The 13,212-nt window shown below is 50.7% G+C and overlaps 1 protein-coding gene across 1 annotated transcript; it reads right to left on the reverse strand.

The window, feature by feature from the left end:
• Window positions 1-1,040: 1,040 nt before the first annotated feature.
• Window positions 1,041-7,783, reverse strand: CRYBA4 (crystallin beta A4). Its single transcript, XM_028124652.2, has 6 exons — window positions 7,573-7,783; window positions 6,932-6,982; window positions 6,176-6,294; window positions 4,512-4,653; window positions 2,695-2,837; window positions 1,041-1,188 (listed from the first exon to the last, which is right to left on the reverse strand). The coding sequence occupies exons 2-6, from the start codon at window positions 6,968-6,970 to the stop codon at window positions 1,041-1,043; spliced, it is 591 nt and encodes a 196-aa protein (XP_027980453.1). The 5' UTR covers window positions 6,971-6,982; window positions 7,573-7,783.
• Window positions 7,784-13,212: the final 5,429 nt, after the last annotated feature.

The raw sequence follows: 13,212 nt of genomic DNA on the forward strand, positions 1-13,212 counted from the left end.
CTAACCCACACTTGCCAAAAACACTAACCAACCTCAACTTGACCTAATTGACATTGACAAAACACTACACCCGACAACTGCAAAATTTAATCAGTTTTCAACTTAGCATCCAAGTCTATCAAGAATAGATGGGGTGCCTGGGTGGCTCAGTCGTTAAGCATCTGCCTTCGGCTCAGGTCATGATCCCAGGGTCCTGGGATCGAGCCCCACTTTGGGCTCCCTGCTCCGCGGGAAGCCTGCTTCTCCCTCTCCCACTCCCCCTGCTTGTGTTCCCTCTCTCGCTGTGTCTCTCTCTCTCTGTCAAATAAATAAATAAAAAATCTGCTTGGCCCTAAAATAAGTCTGGGCTCATTTTAGAGTGTTGAAATCTTATATCGTTCCAATTTTAGTATATGTGCTGCCAAAGCAAGTAGGAGTGTTGAAATCTTTAGAGTGCCTTCTCTGACCACAATGGACTTGAGAACAAATCGGTAACAATACAATATCTAGAAAATCCCAAAAGATAAGATACCATGAAAGAACCCATGGGCCAAAGAACTCACAAGGGAAACCAGGAAATATCAGACTGAATGATTCAAATTTGGGGGAAGCAGCTAAAGTTGTGTTCATAGGGAAATTGATAGCTCTAAAGGACTCTACTGGGGGAGAAAAGCAGCACCTGCAATCAATGATCCAAGAGTCTACCCTTACAAGCTAGAAAAATTAAGAACAAAGTAAACCCAAAGTAAAGAGAAGCAAAGAAACGGTGAAGAGTAAGACTCAGCGAAGCAGGACACAGACAAATGGTCAAGCAAATCAACAAAGCAGAAAAATCGGTTCCTTGGAAGGATCAATGAAATTGAAAAGCACAAGCTAGCACTAGACCTTCTTTTTTATTACTTTTTGCTTTTCGTGCTGACCGTGCATGAACTGGCTCACATGGCTGCTGGGTTCACAGGGGCCACAGGGGGAGGCAGAGGAGGGGGCACGGAAGAACCTCCACAGCACCTCCATCCAGACAGGCACGCGTTTGTTCCTCGGCCCCGCGCCGGTCCCCCTGCTCACTGCTGGATCCTGCGGACGCTCTGCACCTGGAAGGTCTGGGCGTGAGAGCCCCACTCTCGGAAATGCTTGTAGTCGCCTGAGTGGTGATCACACTCCAGCACATACTGAAAGCCTCGGTAGCCGGGAAACTGTGAGCAAACCCAGCTGGGGAAGGGAAGAGGCAGACCGTTACCCTAGAGAGGCACCATCAAGGTGAGCACACGGGGACCAAGGGACCCGTGCTGCATACACATTCCAGCCATCCTGGCCTTCCTTCGATGCCTGGAATGTGCCCTGCTCCCCCCCACCACTGGGCCTGTGATCATGCTGTTCCCTCTGCCAAGAACACCATTCCAGCCATTCTTTGCCCAGCCACTGGCCAAGCTGTATTTATCCTTCGGGTCTCAGCTTGTTCTGAGGACTGGTTCTCCAAGTCAGGCCACACTCTTACTGGTCCTCTGTAGCTCTCATATAATTAGACAATTATCAGATTATTTGTAAAACGTCAGCCTCCTGTGACAGCAGGTGAGCTCCTGGGTGTAGCGGTGCGTGTGTGTCTGGTTCATTGGGATCTCTGGTGCGGAGTGCAATGCCCGGCACATCCTCCTCCCTTAGCCAGAAGCCCTTCCAAGGGAAAGGTTATTGTTCTTTCCATTCATTGCCCCTTAGGCAATGTTCAGGATTGGACAAGAATTGGTGTCTCATTTTCTGAGCTTCCATTTCCCCTCTATAAGGAGGAAGCAGGCTCAAGAATCACAAGAGGTCCATCCTACTCTGGAACAACAATATTCTCTGATGGTTAAAAAAAAACAAAAAATGAACAACAAAAAAAACCACCTCCCACCTTCGCCCTTGCCGGGAGCCAAACGGCACCTAGAAGGTGTGATTGTAATGTCCTCCCTAAGTGAAGACCTCACATCTCGCATTCACCTGCCAGCCCCTGGGGGAAAGGGTGGGAAGGGTCAGTCAGTTCTGGGCTTGAAGCCGGATTCAGTCACCTAGCTCCCGGTGGACTTGGAGCAGGTTGCTTGCGCCACACCTATTTCTTCATCGTTGGGCATCGGTTCTCTGTCCTCTTCCAGGGGAGAGACCCGGCCACTCCGCCACTTCTCAGGCAATGTGGGAGAATGCTCACTCTGGCAACGAGCATGTAACCAGTCCTAGCCAATCAGACCACCCCCTTCCTGCACATGACAATTGGGTCAGAGTTGAGCACATGACTCAGGTTGGGCCAATGAGAGCCTTTCCTAGAACCTTTGGTGGAATTGAGAAGAAAGAGGCCCTCTCTTTCCCTGGGGCTGGCTGGAGTAAGGATGAAGCCAGCCCCATTGCCTTTGCTTGGCAAGAGCTTGCCGGAGAATATAGCCACGTGAGGCAGACAGAGCAAGAGCGGGAGAAAGACCCCTGCCGTAGCACCTGGATCCAGCTGTGCCTGAAGCTAGTGACAAGGGTCAGTAAATACCCTTTGGGCATAGCATCAGTTTGATATGGGAGTCTGCCACTCGTGGTCCCACAAATGCCTGATCCCTCCCTGTGCCTCAGTGTCCTCCTCTGGAATGTGGGCATCAGAGCCCCAAAGTCCCCAGCACAGAGTTTTCACAGGAGGTTTCCCTACCCTGCCCAACAAACAGCCTCTCTTTCCCTGCCAGGCAGAGCCTTGGATTCACTTACGCCCCCGAGTGGACGTGGAAGGAGCCCACTTCATTGCCATCCCAGCCCATGGCCTGGAGGGAGGAGTAGTCATCACTCAGCTCGCCTTTCCTGCCCAGAAAGTTCTCTTGCTCGAAAATGGTCAGCCTCGAGTCACGGTGATTCTGTGGGCAGAGGAAACAGTCAGACCACCAGGCACCCAGATGAGAACCCAGGAGCCTCTGCTGACACCCCTGCCCTTGTCCCCCCAAATCAGCCTTCCTTACAAACACTTTGGGAGGGTAATAAGGCAACAAAACCTTACAAAAGGTATATACCATTTGTCCTTCCGGAAATGTACACAGAGAAAACAACTATGAAACCAATAAGCTGCAGGGATGTTTATCCCAGCCTTGGAGATAACAATTAAAAAAGATAAGGAAGGGCGCGCCTGGGTGGCCCAGTCGTTAAGCGTCTGCCTTCGGCTCAGGTCATGATCCCGGGGTCCTGGGATGAGCCCCACATCGGGCTCCCTGCTCAGTAGGAAGCCTGCTTCTCCCTCTCCCATTCCCCCTGCTTGTGTTCCCTTTCTCGCTGTGTCTCTCTCTGTCAAATAAATAAATAAAATATTTAAAAATAAATAAAAAGATAAGGAAGGGAGGTTAGGAAGGCACTCAACCTGAATGTCCCCAACTGGGGGATCAAGTGGTTAACTGAGGTAAGAAGAGGATTATTGTGATCTGGTTTCAAATCCTGACTCTCCATGTACCAGCAGGGACATGTCACATAGCATTTCTCAGCTGTTTCCGTACCCACAAAATGAAACTAACCGCCTCCACTTGTCAGGATGGTTTGGAGGACAAAACGAAATCAGAAGGTGTAAACTGCATGAAATCAGGGATAGCATCTATCACAGTCCACCGTGGGTCCCTGTATCGGCGCAATGCCTGGGCCATTGTGGAATACAGGAGCAAATGAACTTACTCACAACTTGAAATACTGGTGAGCTATGAACAATGATGCTGTCAATGAGATTTAATCACCCGGGAGGATGATTGTGATCTATTGCCCAGTGAGACAAGCTGGTTTCCAAGCCTGGGGTTCCATTTCAATTCCATTTTTATAACAAAGTTGCAAGTGTGCCTAGATACATAGGTACAGGTGATACAGGTGGATAGATTTAGACAGAGACGTCGATATCAGTTGGTGTAGGCAGAATCTGTGAATAACAAACAAGACCAAAGGAAGTCTCCAGCACTGTTAAGACTGGGCTTCTGTCTCAGACGTGTGGGTACGAGTGACTTTTCTTACTCTGCCACATCAGGTTTCTTTCCGAACTTTGAGTGATAAATCTATGTGCCTTGTATGATTTTTAAATTAATGAAAGTTGCTTTTGAAGAAAAAAAAATACATCTTTTTGAGCCTCAGCTCTTTCATCTGTAAGATGAAGATAATAATGCCCACCTCCACCCATACTCCATAAACAGTAACTAGTGTAGAAAATCAGGAACACTGATAATGAATCAGGAAGAAGAAATAGAACCTTCCTCCCCATCTTGTCCTGCCACCTCTGGCACTCAGCTTCTCCAGTATCACCTGAGTCATGAACAGAGGGAAATAAAACACGCGGGAGCTCACATCATAACCAAAGTCGTGAGGGTCACAATGTGTACGGTGATCTGGTCCAGATGCTACCTATTCTTCCCTGACATGGCCCCATTTCAAGATGAAGAGATCAAGGCTCAGAGAGGGGAGGGAGGGATGCCACATCACAGAGCTTGAAGAAGTGACATGAGAATTTGAACTCTGGGATAGTCAGTTCCTAAACCCCGCTGGGACGAGGTGGTGGCAGGACTCACAGCACAGGCCACCGGTCGGAAGGAGGTGAGCCTATCGGCGGGGTAGGCAGTGTTGCCACTCCAGGCATCCCAGCACGGGTACTCGCCCCGCTCCAGCACGTACTGCTGCCCTTGGAAGCCAGCATGCTCAAAGCCTACCCACCTGTGGATAGAGGGTAGAGAGTGCAAGAGGTAAGAGACCCCTCATCCTGAGTTCGAGATCAATGGTTATCATATGGGAGTTACCCTTTGGGAGGCAGTTAGCCAATGTCTAGAGACATTTTTAGTTGTCACACTGGGAGGAGGGAGGAGCCTGTACCCCTGTACCCCTACCCTGGAGGGTACAGCTTTAAGCCACAGCTGAAGCATGGATTGGGTCCTCAACAGCAGGGTGTCCACCACTCCTGCTGTCATCTGGCCCCTTTTCGTGTCATCCTATGGGACAAAGGACACACACAGGAGGCTGCCACCATGATGAGCTTGCATTTGCTGTCTACTTAAGTAACAGACTGTCTTATGTAAGTAATAAACCTGAGCTTATTTTCTCCTTCCCGGCAAAATCTGTCAGTTTGCTGGACATACCCATGGACAGGTCGCTGCTCCCGTCTGATCCCCAATTCCCCACCTGTACAAAGCAGAAGCTAAAAGAGTTTGTTCCCCCAGGTGTGAGGTGCATAAATACCACCCAAATGACCTTAGTGGCACTCACAGGCATAATATAAAGTGACTCCAAATCACATAGGGAGAACATGGTTCTCCTTTCAACCTACTTCCCAAACTTCTAGAAACTTCTATCCAGTATGGTAATCACTGGCCACATGTAGCTAATTAAACATATAAAATTTAATTTAATTTAATTAAAAATTCACTTCTTTAGATGCACCAGCTACATTTCAAGTCCTCAATGGTCATATGTGGCCAGTGTTTCAAATAATGCATACATGGAACATTTTCACCATTGCAGAAAGTGCTACAGAAAAAGGTGCTGATATAGATAGAAGCCTCAGTGTGGTATTAGTGTCATTAATGCTTCCACATTTCATTAATCTCTCTCTTTTGCTTTTAACACAACATATCTTGTGCTCAGAGCCTCCGGAAACAATGTTCGACTAAAGATTAATAGCATTATTTTTTACTATATATATTTTTATAGTTACCTTCTATTTTTGGCAAGTGATTTTTTTTCTTTCAATTTATGCTTAAGAGGGACATTTCACACCCAATACTTGATTCTAAAAGTCTGCCCCTACAAGGCTGCCTCATCCAACGGGCAGGAACTGTGTGAATGATGATTTGTACATTTGGGCAGTGCACAACCTGCTTAACCTTACCCTACTGTCTTGCACACTCCCCAGCACTTTGGACCCAAGGAAGGCACGCTGGTACAGTTAGAGCCTGGGAAGGTAGGGCCTAGAACACCCCTTTTTAGATCCTTTCCTGTCCCCCCCCAACCAAGATGACCTTAGGGGCACTCACAGGCATAATATAAAGTGACTCCAAATCACATAGAGAGAACATGGTTCTCCTTTCAATCTACTTCCCAAACTTCTAGAAACTTCTTTCCAGGATGGTAGCCACTGGCCACACGTAGCTAATTAAATTTAAACATATAAAATTTAATTTAATTTAATTAAAAATTCAGTTCTTTAGATGCACCAGGTCCCCCTCCCCCCCCCCCGACTCACGCTCCACTCAGCACTTTCAAAGATCGCACAGTCTCAAAGCCAAGCTCCAGCACACTGGGGCACTCCGTGGTGAACTCATGCCTCCGGCCCTGGAAGCCCTCCTCATCCCACACCACAATCTGTCAAAGAGAAAAGGTGGAGACCAGCATCAGAGTCCTGTGGAGGATGAGGGATTAGGACCTCACCCCAGGATTAAGGGTGGAGCAGGGCAGGTAAAGTAAGGACTACAAACTCAGATGCCTCCAGGGGCCAGATAGTTGATGGGGAAGCCACAAACTGGAAGGCACAGATCCCATAAATGGGTGATCTCTGCTCAGCGCTACCTATTTTTGCCCCCTGGGAATGCTGGCCAGATTTTCCAATTTCTCAAGACAATTGCTATATCTGGACTTTTCTGTGGACCCTCCAGGTTTTTAAAGGCTGTTGACAAATTCAAAAAAAAAATTTTTTTTTAACACAGAGGGGGCCAAAGAAACCATTTCCAAAGATTGTGTACAATCACCAGTTTGTCACCAGTTAAATCTGGGGACCAGAAGACCCCAGTTCAAATCGAGACCCTGTGTGCAACCTTGGGCAAGTCCCTTCCCCTCTTTGAGCCTCGACTGCATCCTCTGCAGAATGGGGCCTCATAACATGCCCCCCAGAATGAGGTTGGGATTCAGTGGAGGATTGAGGGGGTCCCCTGGACCTGGGTTTGACCTCTGAACCCTCCTCACTCCTCAGACACCACCCCCCCTGCCCCATGCCTCTTCCTACCTTCCAGTGTCCTGCGGACTTGGTGCACTGCAGGGCCATGTTGCCAGCTTCCTACACAAGAGAAGAACATGATAACCTGTCGCCCTGACCGTCTGCTGTCCTTCTGGATGATAAAGTCTAGTTTGGGCAAGGTCAGGATCCAGGTGGGATCCAGGTATGACTGGGCAAGTCCTCTCCTTCCCAATGTGCGACTTTCCATCTGTGACGAATGTCATCTCCCTTACTTGCATCCTATACACCATCTCAAAACTTACCCATTCTGCGTCCCCTTGCCTCTGAGCCCCACTCTGTATTAATTTATCTGCTCACTATGGGAAAATTTCTGTGGCTCCCAGTGGGACGGATCACGCTAGCCAGTGCCGGGGTGCTAAGTTTAAAGAGAGCCTCCCTAAGACGGCACCTGACACAAAGAAGTGACTCTAATGGTGGCAATCGAGGCTAACGGGACTCTAGGACAATTTTGTTTTTAAATGAGGGTGACGGGTATTGGTCTTGACATTGGGGGCCTGACCTTGGGTAGGGTGAGGATGACATTCAGGGTGTCACAGTGACGTCCCCAGGACTGGAGACCTGGTCTCCCCGCCTCCCAAGATGCTCTCTCAGAGCGTGGATTCCACCCCTTCTCCCAGCCTGGGACTTACCAAGACGGACCCAGAGAATATGCCAGAACGTGCTGGGACCAGCCGAGGTCAGGCTCTTATAGGCAGAGAGGAGAGAGGGCCCCTGGGAGACAAAGCTCCGACTCAGCATGCGAGCAGCCAAAACAAAAGCCAGTCCTGGCTGAAGTCCCAGTGGAGAGGTGTCAGCAGCACTGGTTACAGCTGGAAGGGAAAGGGTCAGGTGGCCCCCCTCAGGGATAAACCATGAAGAGGAGAAGGGGAAGTTCTACCTTAATCAGCTCCATGGGACTCCTGACTGGAGCAAGAGAATGAGCACTGGCCAAGGAATCCAAAAACTTCACCCTTCCTAGCTGCGTGACCTGGGGCAGGTCTTTTCTCCTCAATTTCTGCCTATAAAACAGGACAAGAGTAAACCACATCACGGGGTTGTTGTGAGGTTATGTAACATGCCTGGCACAGAGAATACATTCGACAAATGCCTATACGTTCCCTCCTCCCACACCCCTTCCTCTTCCAGCAGGGGCAATCAGGGTGGGCTTCATGTTGGAGGTGGCATTTTTTTAAAAGATTTTGTTTACTTATTTGAGAGAGAGAGAGAGAGGGTGTGCAAATGAGCATGAGTGGGGGGAGGAGCAGATGGAGAGGGACAAGCAGACTCTGCACTGAGCACAGAGCCAGTCACGGGGCTTCACCCCACGACCCTGAGATCATGACCCCAGCCAAAATCAAGAGTCGGATGCCTAACTGACTGAACCACCAGGTGCCCCTGGAAGTGGCATTTAACCTAGACTCCAAAGGGTGAGGAGGATTTGTACAAAGTGAGAAGCAAGGAATGCTTCTTCTAAGCATAAGTGTGGAGGTGGGAACTTGGGGTATACGTATGAGAAAGAGCAGGTAGCCCAATTGGGCTGGAGTTCAGGGACCCTGCAAGAGGGAGCCAGGCAAGAAAGGCAGGCTGAGCCAGAGTCTCCAGGACCCACAGAGTTCAAAAAGGAGTCCAGATGGCTCTGTAGGCAGAATAAAGGAGCTGGTGGGTGTGAACGTGCTGTGCAAATAGTAGCACACCTGTTAGGTATCCAGGGTTTGTAAAACTCACTTTGAATACCCTCTCCCTCCACTCCTACCCTCTGGGTTGACCCAAGAGGGGCCTCTCACAGCGTAGGAAAGAGCGTGGCTGGGAACAACACCAGTCTTGTGGGTGGAATCCAGCCCTGCCTCCTAACATCTGAGTGACCTGGAGGATGTCCGATCTCAGGTCTTGGCCTGTAAAATGGCAACATTAGCTCCCTCCTGGGCTGGTTACATGCAGCCTTATCAAATGCATGACTTTGATGAAAGGCTACCATGAAAGATAAAAGGCTAGGGAGCAGGCAGCCTGGGTCTGCATCCCACCTCGAGCGTGTGACTTAATCTCTCTGAGCTTCAGTTTCCTCGTGTACAAAATGGCTATAAAAATAAATAAATAAATTGGGCTTAGCCCAAGAGATCGGGGTATTATGAGGGTAAATGTGAATTACACACAAAAAGCACTTTCTGTTCGGAACGGCTCCTGAAACACAGAAAGCATTATGTGCCTCCTCATTGTCATCACTGTTGCTAATAATAAAAATGATTACTGTTAAGATATCTGTGCCTCCATGTTGATTGCAGTGTTATTCATAATAGCTAAGATATGGGGAGAACCTAAGTGTCCACCAATGCATGAAGGGATAAAGAAGATGTATGTATATGTGTATATATAAATATATATATGTATGTATATTACTTAGCCATGAGAAGGAAGAAAATTCTTCCATTTGCAGTAACGTGGATGGACTTCATTATGCTCATTGAACTATGTCAGACAGAGAAAGACAAATACTGTGTCATATCGCTTATATACGAGATCTACGAAAGACAGACTCAGAAACAGAGAGTAAAATGATGTTTCAGGGGTTGGGGCGTGGGGAAAATGGGAACAAACTCCCAGTTATAAAATTAGGAAGTTTGGGGATGTAGCGTACAGCATGGTGATCATCCCGAATACTACTGCATCACGTACTTGAATGCTGTTAAGAGAGGAGGTCTTCAGTGCTCTCAACCACAAAAACGAAACAGCAATTGTGTGATCTGAAGGGAGGTGGTAGCTAATATGATGGTGGTAATCATTTTGCAATTTATGCATGTGTCAAATCAATGCATTGTATACCCTATACTTACACAGTGTTATGTGTCAACTGTGTCTCCATAAAGCCGAAAAAATACTACTAAATAATTCTTCATATAAAAGCAGGAGTGCATTGTTTTCAAGAGCTTAGGTTTAGGGGTGGCTCAGTTGTTAAGCGACTGCCTTCGGCTCAGGTCATGATCCCGGGGTCCTAGGATCGAGCCCCGCATCGGGCTCCCTGCTTGGCGGGAAGCCTGCTGCTCCCTCTCCCGCTCCCCCTGCTTGTGTTCCCTCTCTCGCTGTGTCTCTCTCTGTCAAATAAATATATCAATAAAATCTTTAAAAAAAAAAAAAAGAGCTTAGGTTCAGGAGTTAGAATGTGACTCCTGATTCCATTTCATCAATGAGCTAACAGGCTGAGAGCAGAGGAAGGGACTTGCCCATAGTGAGGATTACAGGACCCAAGTCAGTAAAATGCTCAGGGTGTAGCCACCCAGCCTGGGGGGCCAGCCCCTACCTCTGCCCCCACCCTTTGGCAGGCGGCCCATGGAACTGCCCCAGACAGCCTGGCCTTGAAGCCCAGACCTGTGGGTGCCCCCCCCACCAGCCACAGGCATCTTGGCCCCCATTCCAGCGGCTGCCCCATCCTGTGGTTCCAGCCCCCCTCCCAGGCCTTGGCGCAGGATGAAAGGCTGAGGGGGAGGCTGGGAAGTGAGGGGACGCGGGCTGGGGGTGGAGGAGGAGCTGGCAGAGCTGGCCCCAAGCCATGGTGATCTCAAGGATGGAGCTGGGCTCTGCGGGGCGCTGGGTCCCCCCTGCCACGAAAGAGGCAGGAACCGGGGCCACCACCAGCACCTAGGGCCAGGGAGCCAGACCTCAGGCTGATCTGGCCCAACAGTTCCCCAGCTCTACTGTGAGTTCACACTGTGGGACCTTGGAGAAGTCACCTGTTCCAGCTCGGCCTCAGTTTCCCCATTTGTGAAAGGAAGGAATTGGATGAGAAGACTCCTGGCATCTATCCCATTGTTCTGAGTTTTTATTGCTCTATTTGGCTTCTGTCTTTCTATCTCCTCCCCTTCACTGTCCGTCTCCCCCTCTGTTCCTCGGCAGTTCTGTCTTCTTTCTTTCTCTGTGACCCTCCACTTCTCCCAGCCAGTCACCCTATTTCTCTCCCTCCATCCCTGTTCCCCTATCTCGCTCTGTACCCCAGCTTGCATTATGAGCCATTGGCAGGACCACTTAGTCCTCCCAAACTGATTGAGGATGCACTCTGTGCCAGACCCTTGTGCTCAGTGTTGGGGTCCAACAGAGCACAAGAAATGGTGGGGTTCGGGGCTTTCCCAGGGAAGCTCCGAGATGGCCAGTCGTGTTCCGGGCCACCAGCTCTGTCCCTGGGATCAGAGTATGGAGGGGAGGTTGTACAGGCAGATCAGGGAGGAGTAGGGGAAGACTCTAGGCCCAGTGTGGGCAGAGGAACAAGACTCAGGCTTTGAACATTCAACTCACCCAAGCACAGCTCCCCCACCCCCCGCCTCTATCCTGATCTCTATGGGTCGGGGGCGGGAGCAGAAAGTCAGGCCAGAGCCAAGGTCAGATAGCATGAGAATGAAGCAGACAGGCTCCCCAGCCAACCTGTTGGGGGCGGTTCCTGGCTCTGACACCTCTGTCAGAGAGCTCTCTGGGCTCATCTGTGAAATGGGTCCTGAAAGTACCAAATAAGGTGGGTCGTCCTGGGGCTTGACAAAGATGGCAGCGGGTAGGGCATCTACCGTGGAGCACAGCGAGCCCGCAGCAGGTGGGGCTGTTGACATCACACCCACATCTGCCTTTACGAAGCATCTTCCCATCTGCTGTGCTCCTTGTCACCCAAGTAACCTGCCCCTGGGGATCCCCTTTCCTCGGCCCCAGGATTGGCAGCCAGCGGGGACCCCGTGGGCCCAGCCCAGCTGGGGTTTCAGAGAAAGGCCTCGGGCTTCGGGCCAGGCCCAGGGCGAGATGGAGCGGCACCAGGCCAGGGTTTCTGCTGCGCGAGCCGGGCTTACAATGGAAAGTGCTGCCCTCCACAGTAACAGGCAAGGTCAGGGCCCCCGGGGGCCGCTCCCTGCCCGGAGCCTGCTGAGCCAGCTCCCGCTTTGTGCCACAGACCATGGGCCCTGGTGTCTGCCAGACTATAAAATGGGGGGTCGGCCCCCAGTCACCCACTGCACCAGCCCGCCCGCCTGCCCGCCTGCCTGTCCTTCAGCAGCAAGTAGCAGGTGCCCAGGTAAGAGGGAGACCCAGCAGCTGCTGAGAGCCCAGGGGAGGGGAGAGGAGAGGGGAGGCAGAGAGAGGGGGAGTTAGAGAGAGCCATAACAGGAGAGAGAGAAAGGCAGAGAGAGAGAGAGAAGATAAAAGTAAGCGAGAAAGACAGAGAGAGGGAGAGAGGGAGAGAGAGGGGGAGAGAGAGAGAGAGCGAGAGCGAGAGAGAGAGAATATCAACATCCCCAGGAAGGAAGGAGCCCAACTGCTAGCTCAGGGGAATGTTGATTCACAGAGTGACGTGGGGGTTGTGGGAGGGTAAGCAAGAGCCTGCAAGTCACAGATGTGGCCCAGATGTCTGGCCTGCCCAGAGTGGGCAGAGCACAGTGGAGGAAGGACAGTCCTCAGGGGAGGTGGGGGAGGGATCTGCCTGCCCCAACGAGCTGCTTCTTACACAAAGTGTTCAGGCATCAGCTGGACCAGAGGGTTTCAATCTGTGCTGTCAGGCGGTCCTCAAATCCCTGGAAATTGTCTCCAAAATTAAAGGGGGCCCGGGACAAGGCATTCTTCAAACACTCAAAGGCATCTGTGACCGCAAAGCAATGAGGAGCTAAACGCATGGACCAGAGCCATCTCCAGCCAGTTCTCAGGCATAGTCCCCATTTCAGAGCCCCCACCCCCACACGCACTGAATCCATCCTCTTGGCTCCCCTTTATGCCCCAGTCCCAGACCTGTGTCTGCACCCTCACACCCAGTCCTGGACAATGCCAGAGGGAAGAGTCAGGAACCAGCATGCATTCATTCCCTGAACAGGTGTCAGTGGAGAATCTCCTATGGGAGATGCTGCTGAGCCAAGTGCTGGGGACCAAGGGGTGGATTCATCCGAATAAGGAAACAGTGGAGCGATTAATAACCCAGTTGCTGGGTCCATCTGCTTGAGCTGAAACCAGAGTCCTACCTCTGAGTGGCGGGGTGCACTTGGGCGGGTCACCTCCCCTCTCTGAGCTCAGCGGGGATACGTGGCACCCACTGCACGGGGTCAGCGTTCATTCATGGGTGTAACAGGCCTGGAGTACCCCACATACTCCCAAAGGGGTCATGTTGTTGTTAATCTGGTGGGGCTAATGGATATCACACCAGCAGGGAAGTGTGGTGAGTGGTGTGTGCAGCTATAGGGCACAAAGGAAGGAGATAGTTGGGGAACAGGGGTGGAAGGGAGGGTGTGGCTGTTAGAAGGCCTGGAGGAAGGCATTTCAGGGACGCGTGGTCCCCAGAC

This window comes from Eumetopias jubatus, unplaced genomic scaffold, assembly GCF_037043125.1.
Source record: "Eumetopias jubatus isolate StellerSeaLion01/CBP00866 unplaced genomic scaffold, mEumJub1_p1.0 scaffold_16, whole genome shotgun sequence".
In the NCBI taxonomy this organism is placed as follows: Eukaryota; Metazoa; Chordata; class Mammalia; order Carnivora; family Otariidae; genus Eumetopias; species Eumetopias jubatus.